We start from the raw sequence: 23,724 nt of genomic DNA, 5'->3' as shown, positions 1-23,724 counted from the left end.
GATTGAACCTGCGTCTGCTGCATTGGAAGGCGGATTCTTTACCACTGGACCACCAAGGAAGTCCCTCTTCTAGAAATTTAGATGTAAATTATATTGCTATTTATTTATTAAAAATTTAAATTATTATTTGTAGTTACTGTTAACTTTTGTGCTTACTGTTAATTATTCTTTTAGGATTAGGAGAAGGAGCTATCATAGCAAAATATCAGTGTTCTGGAGTTCTTAATGACATTTCACAACATCTTCTTCAAAGTGGTGTTCCATCCCTAATCTCTTCTTCAAAGTGTTGTTCCATCCCTAATCTCCCCCGTATCATACTAGTGTATTACAAAGACAGTTAAGGCTCTCTTTTTTAATTGATTCACTGATACTGAGAACTTAAAAATGTTTGTGTATCGGTTTAATGGGCATCTACTGAGTGCCCAACACTATGGTTTATGCTGAAGAAACCAATATGAACCTAATAGTTGCTGGTTTTGTTTGCCAAAATATAGCTATAATGAGCACTTAGTGGAAAACTTGTCACCAGAGATTCTGTTGGCATCTCTGATTGTCTTTTGGTCTTTAAAATGGCTTTGATAATAGAAAAAATTTTAAGTAAAGGACAGTAGTTAGAATTCAAGAAAAAGACCTGTTGAGGTATTTATTGAAGAAATATTTTTCCTAATTTTTTTCTTTTTCTTTAGACCTAAAAATAGCAAGAAGCTTAAAAGGGTAAATCAAAAATACAGTTATTTTCTGGCCTACAGAGCACCTCTTTTCACAGGCATTTAGGAAAAATTAATTGAAAAAGGCATTTACAAGGATTTTTAGTCTTCTTACCTTTGCTGTCTCCTGTTAAACCCTGTTTGCTATGTAGTAATCTTCTCTGCAACTTTACTTCCATTTACTATATGGCTCTTATGAAAATACAGCCAAGTAAGTAATCTTTTATTAACTGATGTATTTTAAATTATAGCACCTGTCACCATTATTGTCCATAGTGAGTTTTTGGTAAATATTTGTTGAATAGAATTTCTGAACCTTTTGTTTGTTACATTACATAAACCTGCTGTTTGAATTCAACATTTCTCTTTTTTTTTAAACAGCAAAAAATACCTATTTTGAATATATCTCTCACTTAAACAAATTTCCATCATAAGAGGAATGTGCATAATAACTTTTGGAAAGTTTTGAGATGCAGAAAGTAGGCTCAGGGACTTCCCTTGTGGCGCAGTGGTTAAGAATCCACCTGCCAATGCAGGGGACACGGGTTTGATCCCTGGTCCAGGAAGTTGTCACATGCAGCGGAGCATCTAAGCCTGTGTGCCCCAACTACTGAGCCTGCGCTGTAGAGCCTGCGAGCCACAGCTACTGAAGCCCATGCGCCTAGAGACCGTGCTCCGCAACAAGAGAAACCACTGCAATGAGAAGCCCATGCACCGCAATGAAGAGTAGCCCCCGCTCGCCACAACCAGAGAAAGCCCGCACACAGCAGCCAAGACCCAGAGCAGCCAAAAATAAATAAATAAATATATTTATTTATTTAATTAAAAAAGTTACTCTGTCATTAAAAAAAAGAGAGTAGGCACAATACTCAGTTTCAAAACATGAAGACAGTCATTATTAATAACATTGCACCTATTTTTAATCTTTTCTCAGTGCATAGCTTTCGTTTTAAAATATTGCTAAATTCAGTCTATACGTAAAGCTTTGAATCTGCTTTTTAACAAAATGTTATAGGAATTACATTTTTTCATGATACAGATATTTTATAAGAACGGTAGTTAATATTCTGTTAGTGTATGTATCACAATTCATATACCTATCCTACTCTTTGCCGTTTGAGTTATTTTCAGTTTTTAGCATTATAAATTAAAATTAGGTCACAATGGAGATCTTAGTGGATAAAACTTTTTTGTGTTTAAAGTTTTATTCCCGCTTAGTATGTGTAATGCCAAAAAACTTTACAAAAGATAAAAGAATACACATTATCACCAGTAGTGACAAGATTGCCTGAATATTGACTAGAGTAATATGATCCATCATCTTCAAGAAAAAGTGATGAGTAGAAAATAGTGTATGTATTAAATTTGCATTTATTTGATTACTGTTGAGAAAACATTTTTAATATTCTTTAATATTCCCCCAATTTTTGTTAATTTCTGTAAATGTCTTTTTAGATCATTAAAATAGATAACCTTAATGTCTCTTCCAATCATTATTCTATGATTTATTTGTATTTCTTACTAATTATTAAAGATAGGTTTTATTACAAGATAAGATTACATTTCTTAACCAGAGAGCATAAGTGACATTTCCCAGGTCACATGGCTAATAATTCATAAAGATTGGATTAGAATTTAGATCTGCCAGTTCTAAATAAGACTGTGTTGTTCTTCCATTTAGAGAAAATTATAGTTTTGCTTTATTAAGAAATAGATTGTATTATCATTAAGGAGCTTATTTCTTGTAATTTTGTTAATTTTACTTTGCAGTAGAAATAATACAAATCCTCATTAGGTGTTAAAGAAATCTCAAGCTGTTATTAAATACCCTTGCCTGTAGCCATCCATATGAGACCTAATTTACAAACACCATTAGCTGGTCATTTTTTCCTACACTAATTGGATTTTAAAATTAATTTAATATGAATAGGTTAATCATTGATTTACAAGGTACCAAAAATTATAAGTGAAAGCCTCGTTTTTACCACTGTGCCTTAACTATAAGTTCCCCTCCCTAAAGGAAACTGGTGTTACGTATTCCTTGGGATACCTTTCAGAAATAGATATACTCTTTGTCTGACCAAGCAGATGTATATTTATTCCTCCCTCTTCCCTATTAAATTCATACTGTTTATCTCGTGTTTATTATCTTGGCAATAACCACTTTGCTCTTAATTTTTACATCCTTTTTAATTATATATCTGGATCATAATTTTAGTATTCCCTTAGGACATTTTAGCTATTCTGTTTTTTTGCTGTTAGAAAAAAAAATTCTGTTGGGTTTTTTAGCAGTAGCCGTCCCTGACTCCTTGTTTGGTACCTTACAATAAATGCTGCTCTTTCCTTCACCACAATAAATGAATGAATGAATGAATGAATGAATGAATAAAAATTCTATAGTAAATAACCTTATAAGTGAATCATTTTACACATATGCTGTAGATATTTTTTAACCTTCACTCTTAGTACTTTAGACTTAGAGAAAGAGTCTGCATTTTTCATTTTGATAAGTATTGCCAAATTGCCCTCCATAGAGAGTTTATCAGTTTATACTCCTCCCAGCAGATACGAGGCAACTTTCCTCTATATTCTCACCAAGATATTGTCTTAAAGGATTAAAAAATTTTTTTTTCTAATCAAATACCTTTTCATGTTTGTTTTTACTGTGAATTATCTGTTTATATATTTTCCTATTTTATATTGATTCAGTGAAGCTCTTATATATTAGGAAAACTAACATCTTGTCTGCAAATATTTTTTCTCAGTTTACCTTTAGACTTTATGAGTGACATATTTTTGCCACATAAAAATGTTGTATTTTTTATGTAGTTAAATCTGTCAGTCTTTTCTCTTATGGTTTCTGGGTTTTAAGTCACAACTAATTATATTTAAAATATGAAAATCATGTTAGTTTTAAAAAGTAGTTATTTGAATATGTAAATTAAGGTATAAATGTCTTGTGCTATCTACTGAAAAATTAAACTAAATACATAATTTTTCCTTTGTTTTGTATTTTTTAATGGATTTTATATAGTTTAAACTAAAAAAAATTTTTCCCTTTAAGTAATAGATTTACCTTGTTTTATAGGTGCCTTCCAGGATGTCAAATTTGTCAACAACTCGTCAGGTAATTTTCATAACTTCATTGCACAAATTTTGAAAAATAAAACTAATGTATAAAAGAAATCAGAATACATTGGGATAAATTCACAGGCCATTATGTTTAAGGGTTACTTTACTCAGACTTGGGAGGTGAAGGATCAGGCAAAGCTGCTTGAAACTCAAGTGTAGGTATCTGAGCAGAGTTCTAAAGCTGAATGTGACTTAGGTAAAGATTGAGGGAAAGTGATTTTAGGCAGAGAGAACAGGATGTGGGAAGGCCTGGCAGTGAAAAAGATTATGGTTCTGTCAGGAAACTGTAGGCTGTAGAATGTAAGATGGACATTGGAGAGATCAGAGTCTGGAGAAATAAGTAGGGCCAGATCATTTAAGCTCTTTGTGTACTATGCCACACAGTTTTGATTTCATGTTAAAAGGGTATTATATAGGGAAGTAACATGTTTAGTTTTTTTTTTTTTCCTCAATAAAAGCAGTTGGTATTTTGAGGAGATTGGATTGGGAGAAAAAAATAGTTTAGAAACTTTTGGAGTAATTCTGGCAAAAAATGAGAGCCTGAATTAAGGTAGTGGCTATGGTGATGAAGGAGAAGTAGGCATATTTGAAGGGATTAATCAGACAAATTCAGTAGGATTTGGTGGATGTATGGAGAAAGGGAAGATTTGAGGATGGTACCTAAATTTCTTACTTAGGCAACTAATTAAAGAGTAATGTTGTTCTTTTAAGCTGTGATGAAAGAAGACAAGAGGAAGATGAGAAGGTCTCTTGGTGGTGGGCTAGGAAAAGAATTGCATAGAATATGTTCATTTAGATATATTGAGTTGTTTTAGCATCTCCAGTCCTGTTAATTTGTTCCTCTAGATGGGAAGTTTTCTGTCTGGTGTCTTTACACTCAGGCTGAAGAGCTTTCTTTAGCATTTGGTATAATGCAGATATACTGGAGAGGAATTTTCTCAGCTTGGTTTATCTGAAAATATGTTTATTTTACTCTCATTTTTAAAGGATATTTTCACTGAATGTGGAATTCTGAGTTGACACTTTTCTCGTTCCAGTGCTTTGAAGATACCATTATATTGTCTTCTAGCTGTTGGTTTCTAGTGAGAAGTCAGCTGTCGTTAGTGTAGTTGCTCTCCTGTGTGTAATGGGTCTTTTTTTCCTCTGGCTATTTTAAGGATTTTTTTTTTTTCCCTGTAATTCTGGATTTCAACAGCAGGTCTATGATGTGCCTAGGAATGGTTCTTTTTGTACTTCTTGCATAAATATCTGCAAGTTCATATTTTTCAACAAATTTATAAGTTTTCAGCCATTGTTTCCTAAAATACTTTCCTGCCCCATTCTCTATCTCTCTTCCCTCAGAAACTCCAGTTATACATATATTAGATTGCTTGATATTTTCCACAAGTCACTGAGGCCCTGTTTCATTTTTATTTAATTAAAATAATTTTTCCCATTTATTAGATTAGATCATTTGTATTGATCTGTCTTCAGGTTCACTAACACTTATTTCTGCAATCTCCAATGCTGTTTTGCCCATCCAGTAGGAAGTAGATGCCCCATACTAAATTTAGAAGACTGTATCATCAAATACTAATGTATTTATACTATTTTAATTCTATGGTGAAGGTATTAATTTACTGATATCCTAAAATCAAAAAGATTAATTTTCATACTCTGAGTTCATTTATTTTCATATGGTTTTTCATTGACTAATTTTTTAAAAGGTCTTTTTAAAATTTTATTACTTTTTTCCTTTAGGTGTTTTTGTGGTCGCTTGGTCAAGCAACATGCTTGTTTTACTGCAAGTCTTGCCATGAAATACTCAGATGTGAAATTGGGTGACCATTTTAATCAGACATTAGAAGAGTGGTCTGTGGAAAAACATACAGAACAGAGCCCAACGGATGCTTATGGAGTCATAAATTTTCAAGGGGGTTCTCATTCCTACAGAGCTAAGGTATGTCATGTATTTGAGTTTCTTTATTTACCTTATTACCTAATAATGTACGTTTATTACCTGACAATAATATTGTGTCAGAAAATTAGTTTCAATCATTTCCTTATGTATTTTGAAGTTCTTTGTATAGGTACATATATGAATATAGAATTGTTATATCTTGTTGAATTGAACCTTTTTTTTTAGTTTAGTCTACTATCTCACTTTTTCTTTTCTTTTTGATCTTTTGGATTAAGTATTTTTTTATTAAGCTTTCCTTCTTTATAGCATTTTATTTATACATTGTTTTTCTATTCTTTAGATTAATCTTATAATAAATACTATAAAATGCATTTATAACTTGTTACTATTATAAATTAGTACTTTTACCACTTCCTGGACAACGCAAGAAACTTTAGAATACTTGTGACTACATTTTTTTCCCTCATGACTAATGTGCTGTTGTTGGCATGAATTTTATTTCTTCGTGTATTAAACTTCCAAATCATAATTATTATTCATTTAGATGTATCAACATATTATCCCGTAGATTGTTCCACCTGCCTCCCTCCCTGCCTTGATTTGATAAGCAGTGCCAAATGCTGGGCCTGTCTCTCCATTTTTTCTATTCTCTTGGATCCTGATCCCACAAGTTGTCACTGCTTTGGTAGCTCACTGATAGCTTAACAACAGGTGTTATTTATCTAGTTTCTAGTTTCTTTAGTTCCCAGGGGCAGTTAGTCGAAAACAACCTAGTCCATCATTGCTGGAAATGGAATTCCTCATTTATTACTAACATAATCTTTTTTTAAAAAAAATTAACTTTAGATTGTTTTCCAAACACTACTTAATGTACCCAAGTATAGTAATGAGTTAAACAGAACTAATGCAGAAAGAGTACAGAACAAATCTCATTACAAATCATTCTTAAAGGATTCTGGAGTCTTCTCAGTTTTATATAATTCTGATATTTTGGGATAATTTTCCTTGGTGTTTGATCTCTATTTGTAAAGGAATTGGCAATATGTTGTTTTGCAAAGAACCTTTATTAGAGATGATTAAAAGTGTTTTTCTGGGCTTCCCTGGTGGCGCAGTGGTTGAGAGTCCGCCTGCCGTTGCAGGGGACACGGGTTTGTGCCCCGGTCCGGGAAGATCCCACATGCCGCAGAGCGGCTAGGCCCGTGAGCCATGGCCGCTGAGCCTGCGCGTCTGGAGCCTGTGCTCCGCAACGGGAGAGGCCACAACAGTGAGAGGCCTGTGTACCACAAAAAAAAAAGTGTTTTTCTTCCAACATCTGAATATTTTAGATTTCTTACGAGCTAAGTCATAGGTGCTTTAGATAAAGAAAATGAATTACAGTAGTCATAGCAAGTAAATTTTGTGATGTCACCTACCAGAAAGATCCTTTTTTTAATCTTTCAAACCAGAGGAACTTACTCCACAGATATGATAGCTTATTTTCTTATAGAATGATTTTTCAAAAATTAAAGTGGTGATTCCATCTGAACACCTTGAAATACTGAGCAAAATTTATTATTTTCAGCAATTTGTGAGTCAAATCCACAGTTACTTCCAGTGAAGGAAACAATCATCTGTATTAAAAAAATCTGTGTTACTTTACTGCATAGTCACAATTCTGATCAATGGATTAGATCATTGATCAAACTTTCAAACAGATAATTCAGTATTTGCCTCTCATAGTTGCAAGAGTTGTAGAAGTCTCCATGTTTTCACCATTCTTCTCTTATTTTCCCTTTTCCCATCATCATACCTATCCTTAACACTTCTCACTCAATGCATACTTATAGTTAAACAAGGCAATGAGTACTGTGGATAAATTTGTAAATCAGATGAATGGTAATTAAGTTTATATAAACAGAAAGAGTAACAAATTTACGTCTTGGTTTAAAAATTACAGTGCCACTACTTCTGTAGCTCTTATGGAATGATTTTCCAACTTTAAAATCGTTTGCTATTGCTTATTCCTAGAAGTGTAAATATATTGCAAGTAGCCTGTGAAATCTATTTTATAATAATCTGATCCAAACAAAATTTTTCTTAAGTCATATAATGTTGCATTTTGAAACCTATGAATATTCAATTGTTAATTATTGTTTTAAAATCTTTTTTATTAGTATGTGAGGCTATCATATGACACCAAACCTGAAGTCATTCTACAACTTCTGCTTAAAGAATGGCAAATGGAATTACCCAAACTTGTTATCTCTGTACACGGTGGCATGCAGAAATTTGAGCTTCACCCACGAATCAAGCAGTTGCTTGGAAAGGGTCTTATTAAAGCTGCAGTTACAACTGGAGCCTGGATTTTAACAGGAGGAGTAAACACAGGTAATGTGATTATACCAATTTTATTTGATGTGCTTGTAAATTCTTCATAATATCAATTAGATATTTGAAAAGTCAACACTGAATATAAATATATTCAATTCTTCTGTTAAATAATCTACTTCCTAAGTATAAATGCTAACTGAAAAAGTATTTGGTTTTCATTTATTCTTTTAAAAGAATAATATGCTTTATCATTCACTTTTTTTAAATTAAGACTTTATTTATTTATTTATTTCTGGCCATGCTGTGCGGCTTGTGGGATCTTAGTTCCCGGACCAGGGATTGAATCCGGGACTCCCGTCCCTCCGTGAAAGCACCAAGTCCTAACCACTGGACTGCCAGGGAATCCCCAAGAATAATATGCTTTAGAGCAGGGGTTTGCAAACTGTGGCTCCATGCACCAAATCCAGCCTACTCCTTATTTTTGTAAATAAAGGTTTTTTGGAATGCAGCCACACTCATTTGTATCATACTTTTGTGCTATAAAAGCAGAGCTGAGTGGTCTGACAAAGACTGTATGCCCTGCAAAGCCTAAAATATTTACAATTTGGTCCTTTATAAGAAAGTTTGTTGACTCCCTACTGTAAAGTGAAGTGTTGTTCTTGTCTCTCTGTGACTGCTGGTAAATTGAGAGAAGAATGGCAATTCATTGCCTAGACACTGGTAAGAAATAGCTTTTCAAATTAATTTTTAATGTACTATAATCTTTCATTCTAAGTCTTCCCTGTCAGATATACAGGTTGGATATATTGAAGGCAAATTAATTTTAATATCCGAAGTAAAACATAGTTATTATTTAAATTAGCTTGGAAAAATCTAATTTGTTATCAGCAACTGTGTTTTGAACCTCATTGTGTGTCAGGCACTCTTCTGGCTGCTGAAAATATATCATTCCACAAAATAAAATATTTACCTTCATGGAACTTATATTCTAGTGGGGAAGATGCAAACAACAAACATAACTAAATAGTGTATAATAAATTAGATGATAAGTGCTTTGGAGACACATGAAATACAGAGGAGGGATAGTGAGGGATGGTCGAGGGGACTTCATTGATAAGGTGACATTTGAGTAGAGATGTAAGGAAATGAAGTGAGCAAGATAAGAATCATGTGGGGCAGAGCATTTAAAGGAGAAGTGGCAAGTGTTGGAAGAATAGTAAGAAAGGTCCAGTGTAGCTTGACTGGAATGAGCAAGGAGTGCCAAGTGATGAAATCAGAAAGTCATGGGTGAGTGGTGGTGGTGGTAGGCCTGGCGTGGGGTGGGGTGGTGAATAGCATGGGCAATAGACAGATCATCATATAAGGCCTTGTAGGCCATCATAAGCACTATGACTTTTAATCGAATGAGAAGGGGAGATTTTAAACAGAGAGTTGACAAGAGCAAAGATCACTTGACTGATCGTTTAAAAATAGACTGTAAACAGGCAAGGCATCACTTGGAAGAACAGTGAAGGTGCTGTTTCCATAATCCATGTTAGGAATGAGATTTAATGCATTATAAAAATCAAATCGAGTGATGCACTGGTTTGCTAGGGCTGCTATAATAAAATACCACAGACTTGGTGGCTTAAACAAAAGAAATTTATTTTCTCACAGTTCTGGAGACCCAAGATCAAGATGTTAGCAGGTTTGGTTCCTCCTCAGGCATCTCCTTGACTTTCAGATGGCTCTCTTCTCCCTGTGTCCTCCTGTGGCCTTCCCCCTGTGCATGTGCATCCCTGGTGTCTCTTTTTGTGTCCAAATTTCCCCTTCTTATAAGGACACCAGTCAGATTGGATTAGGGCCCACCCTAACAGCCTCATTTTCACATGATAACCTAAAGAACCGATTTCCAAATACAGTCACATTCTGGGACTGGGATTAGGTACTGGGATTAGGATTGCAACATAGGAATTTTGGAGAGGTTACAGTTCAGTCCATAACAAGTGATAATGAGAAGTTGTGTGCTCTTTTGAATTATCTTTTTTACTTTCCTCCCAGTTTTGACTCAGTTGGAAAACTTTTGTAGTTTTTTGTGAGCATGTGTGCTTTGCTTATAGTCCTGAGCCATACTCTTCTTTTTTTTAAGATGATGTTTAGAGCAGTAACAAAAACTACAGTTAACATGAGGAATCTAAGAGAGGAGACTAGGTCTAACAACATGGTAAAAGTTAGTTTTACGTGTGTTTCAGGCAGTTGTAGTGATTTGACATTGTGGGGTTTTTTTTTCTTTTTTGTCCTTGTATTTTCTTTTGTAAGTTTGTCTTTTGGACCTTGTTGCCTTTTATCTAGTGTATGTAAAGAAAAATACCACCAATTGTAATGTTATTGAGCAAAGGATTCTTCTGAACACTGTAAAGACTTCCAAATAAAATGAATTAAATTTTGTATGAACAGGTGTGGCAAAACATGTTGGTGATGCCCTTAAAGAACATACTTCCAGATCATCTCGAAAGATTTGCACTATCGGAATAGCTCCGTGGGGAGTGATTGAAAACAGAAATGATCTTGTTGGGAGAGATGTAAGAGTGCTTTTTAAATTTTCTTACATTTAAACTTATGTATAAACAAAATTAGAGCAAGAATAATGCGAAGTCAACCTAAAATATTCATGATCATACCACGACCGTTTCGAAAATGCATTCATAGATACAAAAAGTAGTGTTAATACATTGTTTCTGCCTTCTTTTGTATAACTATTTCACACCGTTTCCATGTCATGCCAGTCTTTGTAATTATATTTTTAATGGTGACATTCTATTAAGAATTAATTGTATTGTCTGTAAGAGTAGTAATCAAATACCGGTGTTTTATTCAAGTAGGTTAAAGACATATGAATTGCTTATAGATATCTTTCAAGAGATTATTAAAAAGGAATTACTGAATTATAATGATCACTTTCAAGTGCAATTAAATTTCTAACATCAATTTTAAAGATTCTACTTATGACTGGAAAAATAACTATGACATTTGATTGCTTTTATTCAGTGTCCTTTATATATTTCACTTTATTCAGTAATAACTTAATAGTTTCTTCACATTGTTTGTTTATTTGCTTGTTTGCTGCTGTTTCCTTTGCATGGGATGATGATGAAATATGGTATATTCTGCAGTGATAGCCGAAATACAATACTGTGGTTCAACCCATTATTGAATAATCTTCAGCTGCTTAAAAGCTCATGCTTTTTGATATATTCTTTTACATTTTCTATTTGTTGCTATGCATAAATAGAATCTTAACCTCCTACTTGCCTTTACAGATTATTTCAAAATTTGTTTTTACTTTATATTAAATTTAATCCTGCCCACTAACTCTCAATGTTTGCTATTGTTTAGGTGGTTGCTCCTTACCAAACGTTATTGAACCCTCTGAGCAAATTGAATGTTCTGAATAATCTACATTCCCATTTCATATTGGTGGATGATGGCACTGTTGGAAAGTATGGGGCAGAAGTCAGACTGAGAAGAGAACTTGAAAAAACTATTAATCAGCAAAGAATTCATGCTAGTAAGGGAATTTATAAATTTTTTGTTGTTGAAATTATCCTGGGCTGTATTACTTGCCAGCAGCATTCTAAAAAAGGTAGACTGTTCTTTAAGTGTTCATTTCCTTATGTAGCAGGATAACATACAAAACAAACATGAATGACTGACCTTACACAAAATAAGATCTAGGAAAGGAAGTCTGAGATTAAATAGGGTACTCAGATAACAAAGCCAAAGCCACAGAGGTTCATTGGAAGCTTTGTTGCTATTGTAATCCCACTGCAGCTCAAGGAATTCAAAAATATTCTTAATGTATGACATATTCCAATACCCGACTTTGAAATTCAAGATTGAAGAGGAAAAATATACTTTATTGTGAAGTAAGAATCACCTTGCTTAAAGTTGATAACACGAGTAGGTATCACTCTTTGGTAGATAATGTCTTAAAAGTTGGTATTTTTGACACTGGTCTTCCTTTCTTTTTTTTTTTTACATCTTTATTGGAGTATAATTGCTTTACAATGGTGTGCTAGTTTCTGCTTTATAACAAAGTGAATCAGTCATACATACACATATGTTCCCATATCTCTTCCCTCTTGCGTCTCCCTCTCTCCCACCCTCCCCATCCCGCCCCTCCAGGTGGTCACAAAGCACCGAGCTGATCCCCCTGTGTCATGCGGCTGCCCCCCACCAGCTATCTACCTTACGTTTGGTACTGTATATATGTCCATGCCTCTCTCTCGCTTTGTCACAGATTACCCTTCCCCCTCCCCATATCCTCAAGTCCATTCTCTAGTAGCTCTGTGTCTTTATTCCTGTCTTACCCCTAGGTCCTTCATGACATTTTTTTCCCCTTAAATTCCATATATATGTGTTAGCATATGGTATTTGTCTTTCTCTTTCTGACTTACTTCACTCTGTATGCACTCTAGGTCTATCCACCTCATTACAAATAGCTCAATTTCGTTTCTTTTTATGGCTGAGTAATATTCCATTGTATATATGTGCCACATCTTCTTTATCCATTCATCCGATGATGGACACTTAGGTTGTTTCCATCTCCTGGCTATTGTAAATAGAGCTGCAACGAACATTTTGGTACATGACTCTTTTTGAATTATGGTTTTCTCAGGGTATATGCCCAGTAGTGGGATTGCTGGGGCATATGGTAGTTCTATTTGTAGTTTTTTAAGGAACCTCCATACTGTTCTCCATAGTGGCTGTACCAGTTGACATTCCCACCAGCAGTGCAAGAGTGTTCCCTTTTCTCCACACCCTCTCCAGCATTTATTTTTTCTAAATTTTTGATGATGGCCATTCTGACTGGTGTGAGATGATATCTCATTGTAGTTTTGATTTGCATTTCTCTAATGATTAATGATGTTGAGCATTCTTTCATGTGTTTATTGGCTGGTAGTCTGTATATCTTCTTTGGAGAAATGTGTATTTAGGTCTTCTGCCCATTTTTGGATTGGGTTGTTTGTTTTTCTGTTATTGAGCTGCATGAGCTGCTTATAAATTTTGGAGATTAGTCCTTTGTCAGTTGCTTCGTTTGCAAATATTTTCTCCCATTCTGAGGGTTGTCCTTTGGTCTTGTTTATGGTTTCCTTTGCTGTGCAAAAGCTTTGAAGTTTCATAGGTCCCATTTATTTTTGTTTTTATTTTCATTTCTCTAGGAGGTGGGTCAAAAAGGATCTTGCTGTGATTTATGTCATAGAGTGTTCTGCCTATGTTTTCTTCTAAGAGTTTGATAGTTTCTGGCCTTACATTTAGGTCTTTAATCCATTTTGAGCTTATTTTTGTGTATGGTGTTAGGGAGTGATCTAATCTCAAACTTTTACATGTACCTGTCCAGCTTTCCCAGCACCACTTATTGAAGAGGCTGTCCTTCTCCACTGTACGTTCCTGCCTCCTTTATCAAAGATAAGGTGACCATATGTGTGTGGGTTTATCTCTGGGCTTTCTATCCTGTTCCATTGATCTATCTTTCTGTTTTTGTGCCAGTACCATACTGTCTTGATTACTGTAGCTTTGTAGTATAGTCTGAAGTCAGGGAGCCTGATTCCTCCAGCTCCGTTTTTCATTCTCAAGATTGCTTTGGCTATTCGGGGTCTTTTGTGTTTCCATACAAATTATGAAATTTTTTGTTCTAGTTCTGTGAAAAATGCCAGTGGTAGTTTGATAGGGATTGCATTGAATCTGTAGATTGCTTTGGGTACTAGAGTCATTTTCACAATGTTGATTCTTCCAATCCAAGAACATAGTATATCTGTCCGTCTATTTGTATCATGTTTAATTTCTTTCATCGGTGTCTTATAATTTTCTGCATACAGGTCTTTTGTCTCCTTAGGTAGGTTTATTCCTAGATATTTTATTCTTTCTGTTGCAATGGTAAATGTGAGTGATTTCTTGATTTCACTTTCAGATTTTTCATTAGCGTATAGGAATGCAAGAGATTTCTGTGCATTAATTTTGTATCCTACTACTTTACCAAATTCATTGATTAGCTCTAGTAGTTTTCTGGTAGCATCTTTAGGATTCTCTATGTATAGTGTCCTGTCATCTGCAAACAGTGACAGCTTTACTTCTTCTTTTCCGATTTGGATTCTTTTTATTTCCTTTTCTTCTCTGATTGCTGTGGCTAGAACTTCCAAAACTATGTTGAATAAGAGCAGTGAGAGTGGGCAACCTTGTCTTGTTCCTGATCTTAGTGGAAATGGTTTCAGTTTTTCACCATTGAGAACGATGTTGGCTGTGGGTTTGTCATATATGGCCTTTATTATGTGGAGGAAAGTTCCCTCTATGCCTACTTTCTGCAGGGTTTTTATCATAAATGGGTGTTGAATTTTGTCAAAGGCTTTCTCTGCATCTATTGAGATGATCATATGGTTTTTCTCCTTCAATTTGTTAGGATGGTGTATCACGTTGATTGATTTGCGTATATTGAAGAATCCTTGCATTCCTGGAATAAACCCCACTTGATCATGGTGTATGATCCTTTTAACGTGCTGTTGGATTCTGTTTGCTAGTATTTTGTTGAGGATTTTTACATCTATGTTCATCAGTGATATTGGCCTGTAGTTTTCTTTCTTTGTGACATCCTTGTCTGGTTTTGGTATCAGGGTGATGGTGGCCTTGTAAAATGAGTTTGGGAGCGTTCCTCCCTCTGCTATATTTTGGAAGAGTTTGAGAAGGATAGCTGTTAGCTCTTCTCTAAATGTTTGATAGAATTCGCCTGTGAAGCCATCTGGTCCTGGGCTTTTGTTTGTTGGAAGATTTTTAATCAGTTTCAATTTCAGTGCTTGTGATTGGTCTGTTCATATTTTCTATTTCTTCCTGATTCAGTCTTGGCAGGTTGTGCATTTCTAAGAATTTGTCCATTTCTTCCAGACTGTCCATTTTATTGGCATGGAGTTGCTTGTAGTAATCTCTCATGATCCTTTGTATTTCTGCAGTGTCAGTAGTTACTTCTCCTTTTTCATTTCTAATTCTATTGATTTGAGTCTTCTCCCTTTTTTTCTTGATGAGTCTGGCTAATGGTTTATCAATTTTGTTTATCTTCTCAAGGAACCAGCTTTTAGTTTTATTGATCTTTGCTATCATTTCCTTCATTTCTTTTTCATTTATTTCTGCTCTGATCTTTATGATTTCTTTCTGTCTGCTAACTTTGGGTGTTTTTGTTCTTCTTTCTCTGATTGCTTTAGGTGCAAGGTTAGGTTGTTTATTCGAGATGTTTCCTGTTTCTTAAGGTAGGATTGTATTGCTATAAACTTCCCTCTTAGAACTGCTTTTGCTGCATCCCATAGGTTTTGGGTTGTCATGTCTCCATTGTCATTTGTTTGTAGGTATTTTTAATTTCTCTTTGATTTCTTCAGTGATCACTTCGTTATTAAGTAGTGTATTGTTTAGCCTCCATGTGTTTGTATATTTTACAGATCTTTTCCTGGAATTGATATCTAGTCTCATAGCGTTGTGGTCGGAAAAGATACTTGATACAATTTCAATGTTCTTAAATTTACCAAGGCTTGATTTGTGACCCAAGATATGATCTGTCCTGGAGAGTGTTCCATGAGCACTTGAGAAAAAGTGTATTCTGTTGTTTTTGGATGGAATGTCCTATAAATATCAATTAAGTCCATCGTGTTTAATGTATCATTTAAAGAATGTGTTTCCTTATTTATTTTCATTTTGGATGATCTGTGCATTGGTGAAAGTGGGGTGTTAAAGTTCCCTACTATGAATGTGTTACTGTCGATTTTCCCTTTTATGGCTGTTAATATTTGCCTTATGTATTGAGGTGCTTGTATGTTGGGTGCATAAATATTTACAATTGTTATACCTTCTTCTTGGATCGATCCCTTGATCATTATGTAGTGTCCTTCTTTGTCTCTTCTAATAGTCTTTATTTTAAAGTCTTTTTGGTCTGATATGGGAATTGCTACTCCAGCTTTCTTTTGGTTTCCATTTGCATGGAATATCTTTTTCCATCCTCTTACTTTCAGTCTGTATGTGTCTCTAGGTCTGAAGTGGGTCTCTTGTAGACAGCATATAGATGGGTCTTGTTTTTGTATCCATTCAGCCAATCTCTGTCTTTTGGTGGGAGCATTTAGTCCATTTACATTTAAGGTAATTATCGATATGTATTTTCCTATTCCCATTTTCTTAATTGTTTTGGGTTCGTTATTGTAGGTCTTTTCCTTCTCTTGTGTTTTTTGCCTACAGAAGTTCCTTTAGCATTTGTTGTAAAGCTGGTTTGGTGGTGCTGAACTCCCTCAGCTTTTGCTTGTCTGTAAAGGTTTTAATTTCTCCATCAAATCTGAATGAGATCCTTGCTGGATAGAGTATTCTTGGTTGCAGGTTTTTCTCCTTCATCACTTTCAGTATGTCCTGCCACCCCCTTCTGGCTTGCAGAGTTTCTGCTGAAAGATCAGCTGTTAACCTTATGGGGATTCCCTTGTGTGATTTTGTTGTTTTTCCCTTGCTGCTTTTAATATGTTTTCTTTGTGTTTATTTTTGACAGTTTGATTAATATGTGTCTTGGCGTGTTTCTCCTTGGATTTATCCTGTATGGGACTCTCTGTGCTTCCTGGACTTGATTAACTATTTCCTTTCCCATGTTTGGGAAGTTTTCAGCTATAATCTCTTCAAATATTTTCTCAGTCCCTTTCTTTTTCTCCTCTTCTTCTGGGACCCCTATAATTTGAATGTTGGTGCATTTAATGTTGTCCCAGAGAGGTTCTGAGATTGTCCTCAATTCTTTTCATTCTTTTTTCTTTATTCTGCTCTGCACTAGTTACTTCCACTATTTTATTTTCCAGGTCACTTATCCGTTCTTCTGCCTCAGTTATTCTGCTATTGATCCCATCTAGAGTATTTTTCATTTCATTTACTGTTTTGTTCATTGCTGTTTGTTTCATCTTTAGTTCTTCTAGGTCCTTGTTAAATGTTTCTTGCATTTTGTCTATTTCCAAGATTTTGGATCATCTTTACTATCATTATTCTGAATGCTTTTTCAGGTAGACTGCATATTTCCTCTTCATTTGTTAGGTCTGGTGGGTTTTTATCTTGTCCCTTCATCTGTGGTGTGTTTTTCTGTCTTCTCCTTTTGCTTATCTTACTGTGTTTGGGGTCTCCTTTTTGCAGGCTGCAGGTTCGTAGTTCCCCTTGTTTTTGGTGTCTGTCCCCAGTGGCTAAGGTTGATTCAGTGGGTTGTGTAGGGTTCCTCGTGGAGGGGACTAGTGTCTGTGTTCTGGTGGATGAGGCTGGTCTTGTCTTTCTGGTGGGCAGGTCCATGTCTGGTGGTGTGTTTTGGTGTGTCTGTGGACTTACTATGATTTTAGGTAGCCTCTCTGCTAATGGGTGGGGTTCTGTTCCTGTCTTGCTAGTTGTTTGTCATAGGGTGTCCCACACTGTAGATTGCTGGTCGTTGAGTGAAGCTGGGTGTTGGTGTTGAGATGGAGATCTTTGGGAGATTTTCGCTGTTTGATATTATGTGGAGCTGGGAGGTCTCTTGTTGACCAGTGTCCTGAAGTTGACTCTCCCACCTCAGAGGCACAGCACTGACTCCTGGCTGCAGCACCAAGAGCCTTTCATCCACACGGCTCAGAATAAAAGGGGGATAAAGTAGAAAGAAAGAATTAGAAGAAAGAAAGAAAGAAAGAAAAGAAGGAAGGAAGGAAGGAAAGAAGGGAGGGAAGGAGGAAGGAAGGAAGGAGGGATCAAGGGAAGGAAGGAGAAAAGAACGAAAGAAGATAAAGTAAGATAAAATAAAGTAAGATAAAATATAATAAAGTTATTAAAACAAAAAATATTAAGAAAAAATTAAAGAAGAAAAAAAACGGACGGATAGAACCCTAGGACAAATGGTGGAAACAAAGCTATACAGACAAAATCTCACACAGAAGCATACACATACACACTGACAAAAAGTGGAAAAGGGGAAAAAATCATAAATCTTGCTTTCAAAGTCCACCTCCTCAATTTGGGATGATTCGTTGTCTATTCATGTATTCCATAGATGCAGGGTACATCACGTTGATTGTGGAGCTTTAATCCACTCTTCTGAGGCTTCTGGGAGAGATTTCCCTTTCTCTTCTTTGTTCTCACAGCTCCCGGGGCTCTGCTTTGGATTTGGCCCCGCCTCTGCGTGTAGGTCTGTTCTTCGCTCAGACAGGACGGGGTTAAAGGAGCAGCTGCTTCAGGGAGTTTGGCTCACTCAGCCCGGGGGTGGGGGGGGGGAGGGAGGGGCACGGAGTGTGGGGTGGGGGTGGGTAGCTTGTGACAGAGGCCGGCGTTACGTTGCACTAGACTGAGGTGCACTGTGCGTTCTCCCGTGGAAGTTGTCCCTGGATCCTGGGACCCTGGCAGTGGTGGGCTGCACAGGCTCCCCGGAAGGGGGTGTGTGGTTAGTGACCTGTGCTCGCACACACAGGCTTCTTGGTGGCGGCAGCAGCAGCCTTAGCATCTCTTGCCAGTCTCTGGGGTCCGCGCTGTTAGCTGCAGCTCGCGCCCGTTCTCTGGAGCTCCTTTAAGCAGCGCTCTTAATCCCCTGTCCTCGCGCACCAGGAAACAAAGAGGGAAGAAAAAGTCTCTTGCCTCTTCGGCAGGTCCAGACTTTTCCCTGGACTCCCTCCCGGCTAGCCGTGGTGCACTAACCCCCTGCAGGCTGTGTTCTAGCCGCCAACTCCAGTCCTCTCCCTGCACTCCGACTGAAGCCCGAGCCTCAGCTCCCAGCCCCACCCGCCCCGGCCGTTGAGCAGACAAGCCTCTCGGGCTGGTGAGTGCCGGTTGGCACCGATCCTCTGTGCGGGAATCTCCCCACTTTGCCCTCCGCACCCCTGTTGCTGTGCTTTCCTCTGCGGCCCTGAAGCTTTCCCCCTCCATCACCCGCAGTCTCTGCCCGCGAAGGGGCTTCCAAGTGTGTGGAAACCTTTCCTCCTTCACAGCTCCCTCCCACTGGTGCAGGTCCCGTCCCTATCCTTTTGTCTCTGTTTATTTTTTCTTTTGCCCTACCCAGGTACGTGGGGAGTTTCTTGCCTTTTGGGAGGTTTGAGGTCTTCTGCCAGCGTTCAGTAGGTGTTCTGTAGGAGTTGTGCCACGTGTAGATGTATTTCTGGTGTATCTGTGGGGAGGAAGGTGATCTCTGCATCTTACTCTTCCGCCATCTTCCCCTCGTTTTCTGGTCTTCCTGTCTGACCATGGTCAAACTTTCTGGCTCAACATCTGGATTTTTACTTCCAAAAGAAAAATTTTATAATTTTAGGAGATCAAGGAGGTGAGCTCTATGACAAAGTGAAATAGAAATACAAACTTATAGAACAGTATTTTCAGATTATGATGGAGTCATAGCATTTCCTAAAAATTAGGAATATCTTATTATCCTTCATACCCCACTAGGGAATGCCTATATTTTGGATTCGTTCACTGCAGTACAGGTTATTGTAAAACAAAAATTGGTATTCACTAAATTTTTTGTTACTCTTAATAGAGGTCTTGGATTTTTTTGATCTGTTTTGTCTATGTAATCCTGATTCTGTTAATTTCTATATTTATGTCTCAATGCATTTGGAATCAACAATAGACATTTTAAAAGTGATTAAAGACAAATACATATGAGAAGTTCAACTCATAAAGTATTAAAAAACTGAAAACCAAATTGGTGTTTTAATTTCTTGTCGAGTTAAAGTTAGTGAAATATACAAAATAATTATTGCTTTTCAGTGAATATATAAATTATAGTGTGTGCCTCATTATATATTGGATTTTCTAATTTTGTTATTTAGAACAGACTTAAAGTCAGTGCAAAAGTAATTTATTCAGTATTTAATTTATTTATATCAGACTATATATCATGTTGAGTACATAAAATTAAGTCAACACAGTCTTATAAGAAATTATATTTTGGCATTTTATTTTTGATTGAGTGAAAACTAAGATTAAATTACTGAATTTTGTCTAATATCATAATTAATCTTTTACCTTTTTTAAGGAATTGGTCAAGGTGTTCCTGTGGTGGCACTTATATTTGAGGGTGGGCCAAACGTTATCCTCACAGTTTTAGAATACCTTCAGGAAAGTCCTCCTGTTCCAGTCGTCGTATGTGAAGGAACAGGCAGGGCTGCAGATCTACTAGCATATATTCATAAACAGACAGAAGAAGGAGGGTAAGTGTATGATTACAACATATTTTTAATAATTTTATGTAAAGAAGCTGTGGTTTTTAGAATATTAGATTCATTTCAGTGTTTTAATAATATGAAAATACCTTCTTAAGTCTTGAGGAAATAGCCTGTCTGATACATTATTGGAATGAATTAAAATATAAGTCTTTGTAGTGGACAGTTTTCAAAGACCTGTTAAATAGACAGAGGCACGTATCGTTTGACGCAACAGTTCCATTTCTGATAATTGTTCCTACAAGTGTACTTGCACACATGTGAAATAACATATATAAAGTTACTCAATACAGTGTGGTTTGTAACAGTAAAAGATTGGAACAAAATAGAACATTTATATCAAGGAGACTAGATAAGTAACTTAAGGTACCTCTGCACAACGGAGTAGTTTGTAGTTACATAAGGTATCTGTATATTAGATTTGGAAAGATTACCAAAATATATATGTAAAAAAAGGAAAATGTACAGTAACATGTAGATTTTGGCACCTTTTATGAAGGAAAAAAGACAAGGAGATAATTGTATGTATTGAAAGAGATCCTCAAACATTATACAAAGTAATAGCGTTTCTTGAAAGCAGTTGAGATGGAATGGCTGATGGAAGACAGTGGGAAAGACTTTCACTATGAATTTTCACAGTTTTATATTTTATATTATATTTTTGAGCATGTAAATATATTCCGTATTGAGAAAAAAATAAAAGTGCAAATGTGCTGATATTTAACACATTTTGTTAAAATACTGCTTTTTACACCATATTATCTTAAAATTATCTTTATACAATATCTTACATGATAAGATACTGTATAACTGATAACATTAACACATGCCTTATAAAAAAAATTAGAAATAATTAAAAGAGAAAAATCACTCCATTCCATTTTCCACCCTTATGACTTATAGTAGGAGTCTAATGAAGGAGAAAATTTCACTCAGGGTCAAGTATTTAATATTAATACAGTATCTTTAAATGTCTTGCCTGGATCCACTAGGACTTGATATTAGATTCTGCAAATAATGGAATTTGAAATCAGTGGATTGAGTTATGTTTCCTCTTACTTTAGGAATCTTCATGATGCAGCAGAGCCTGATATTATTTCAACCATCAAAAAAACATTTAACTTTGGCCAGAGTGAAGCAGTTCATTTATTTCAAACACTGATGGAATGTATGAAAAGAAAGGAGCTCGTAAGTACATTTCACAGAATAAGCCTTTTTTTTTTTAATATAAATTTATTTTGGCTGCATTGGGTCTCCATTGCTGTGCGCGGGCTTTCTCTAGCTGCAGCGAGCGGAGGCTACTCTTTGTTGTGGTGAGTGGGCTTCTCATGTGGTGGCTTCTCTTGTTGCGGAGCACGGGCTCTAGGCACATGGGCTTCAGTAGCTGTGGCACGTGGGCTCAGTAGTTGTGGCACACGGGCCCTAGAGCACAGGCTCAGTAGTTGTGGCGCACAGGCTTAGTTGCTCTGCAGCATGTGGGATATTCCCGGACCAGGACTTGAACCTGTGTCCCCCTGCATTGGTAGGTGGATTCTTAACCACTGCGCCACCTGGGAGGCCCAGAATAAGCCTTTTTATTTCATTCAAATACATTCTAAATTGGATAAATGCTTTTTTATTTTTTTAATTTTTAATTTTTATTTTATTTTTTTTATTTTTTGTGGTACGCGGGCCTCTCCCACTGCCGCGACCTCCCCCGTTGTGAAGCACAGGCTCCGGATGCGCAGGCTCAGCTGCCATGGCTCACAGGCCCAGCCGCTCCGCAGCATGTGGGATCTTCCCAGACCGGGGCATGAACCCGCGTCCCCTGCATTGGCAGGCGGACTCTCAGCCGCTGCGCCACCAGGGAAGCCCTGGATAAATGCTTTTTAATTAATTAATTAATTTTTGGCTGCTCCCCATGGCTTATGGTATCTTAGTTCCCTGACCAGGGATTGAACCCAGGCCCTCTGCAGTGAAAGCATGGAGTCCTAACCACTGGACCTCCAGAGAATTCCCAATTGGAGAAATACTTTTTTAAAAACTTTGGATTTAAAATTTTAAAATCTTTTCTAACCATGTAAAGATGTCATTTATAATTTTGTTCAAGCTAAGAGATAGCATAGAAGGATTATAGGTTTTTTTTTTAAATTAATTTATTTTATTTATTTATTTACTTTGGCTGGGTTGGGTCTCTGTTGCTGCGCGCGGGCTCTCTCTAGTTGCTGTGAGCGGGGGCTGCTCTTCGTTGTGGTGTGCGGGCTTCTCATTGTGGTGGCTTCTCTTGTTGTGGAGCAGGGGCTCTAGGTGTACGGGCTTCCGTAGTTGCGGCACGTGGGCTCAGTAGTTGTGGCTCATGGGCTCTAGAGCACAGGCTCAATAGTTGTGGCGCATGGGCTTAGTTGCTCTGCAGCATGTGGGATCCTCCCGGACCAGGGATTGAACCCATGTCCCCTGCATTGGCAGGTGGATTCTCAACCACTGTGCCACCAGGGAAGCCCCTAGAATATAGTTTTTATATGGTGTGGAGACATGTATTACACTTCTATTTTTGGAAAAGTTTCATAACTAAGCCTCAGTAGATTATGTTCAGGATCAAGGAAGAACTCTAAAGAGTTATTATTGGCTTCTCTAAAATATATTTGGAGGAAAAAACCCTATTTTCCTCTGAGTGAGTGCTCAAATTAAATTAAAGATCAGTGCTGCTTCACTATTGATGCTATGTGTAAAACAGATAACTAATGAGAACCTGCTGTATAGTATAGCACAGGGATCTCTACTCAGTGCTCTTTGGTGACCTAAATGAGAAGGAAATCCCAAAAGAGAGGGGATATATGTATACGTATAGCTGTTTCACTTTGCTGTACAGTATAAACTAACACAATATTGTAAAGCAATTATACTCCAATAAAAAAAAATAGAGACCAGTGTTGCTTAATTTCAGTCATCTAGACATGGGCTTAAGTTTACAGAGACAAAAAATTTTAACAGTTCTCTAAGTAGGTGGATGATAACATGGTTTGATCTGCTGTTTTCTTTCATGCATTTCATTTTTGTATACTGTGAAATGAAGTTAGTTGAAAAATTCGTATTGGGGTTATAACAATAGACTTTTATTTTATGAAAAGGTTATTAAATGAAAACCTCTCTCTAATGGTATTATGTTTCAAATAATTTTAAATAAATTTCCAGTAAAAGGATTCAACAAAACACTTCTCATTCAAGAACACATATATTTACTTGAACTGAGTAAGTGTCCACTCTGCAGAAGAAACAGCAGGATTTACTCAGATTAGTAATCTATAGCCTTAGCTCATAAATTGCTTATTCTAGTAATGGACATAAAATATATAAAAAATTAATATAATATGAAACCAAACATTTTGAATATACTTGAATTTTATTTTTTTTTAATTTATTATTTATTTTTAGCTGCGTTGGGTCTTCGTTGCTGCGTGTGGGCTTTTTCTAGTTGCAGCGAGTGGGGGCTACTCTT

General features: G+C 36.4%; 1 protein-coding gene across 6 annotated transcripts in view; it reads left to right on the top strand.

Annotated features, from left to right (window-relative positions):
* The window catches only part of TRPM7 (transient receptor potential cation channel subfamily M member 7), a 120,942-nt gene that overhangs the window by 26,754 nt on the left and 70,464 nt on the right, over positions 1–23,724 (top strand). For all 6 annotated transcript variants that reach the window (XR_003430740.1, XM_027096673.1, XM_027096675.1 and 3 more), the window contains exons 3-9: positions 3,796–3,834; positions 5,580–5,778; positions 7,893–8,106; positions 10,486–10,610; positions 11,425–11,596; positions 20,063–20,237; positions 21,314–21,437. Coding sequence is in view for 5 of the 6 variants with exons in the window: in XM_027096673.1 (XP_026952474.1) it covers positions 3,796–3,834; positions 5,580–5,778; positions 7,893–8,106; positions 10,486–10,610; positions 11,425–11,596; positions 20,063–20,237; positions 21,314–21,437 (1,048 nt within the window). In the remaining variant the exon portion in view is untranslated. The remainder of the gene's footprint in view (positions 1–3,795; positions 3,835–5,579; positions 5,779–7,892; positions 8,107–10,485; positions 10,611–11,424; positions 11,597–20,062; positions 20,238–21,313; positions 21,438–23,724) is intronic.

Source organism: Aethalodelphis obliquidens, unplaced genomic scaffold (assembly GCF_003676395.1).
Source record: "Aethalodelphis obliquidens isolate GAN/ISIS:26980383/991018 unplaced genomic scaffold, ASM367639v1 scaffold105, whole genome shotgun sequence".
NCBI lineage: Eukaryota > Metazoa > Chordata > Mammalia > Artiodactyla > Delphinidae > Aethalodelphis > Aethalodelphis obliquidens.
This window is presented reverse-complemented; position numbering and strand designations above follow the sequence as displayed.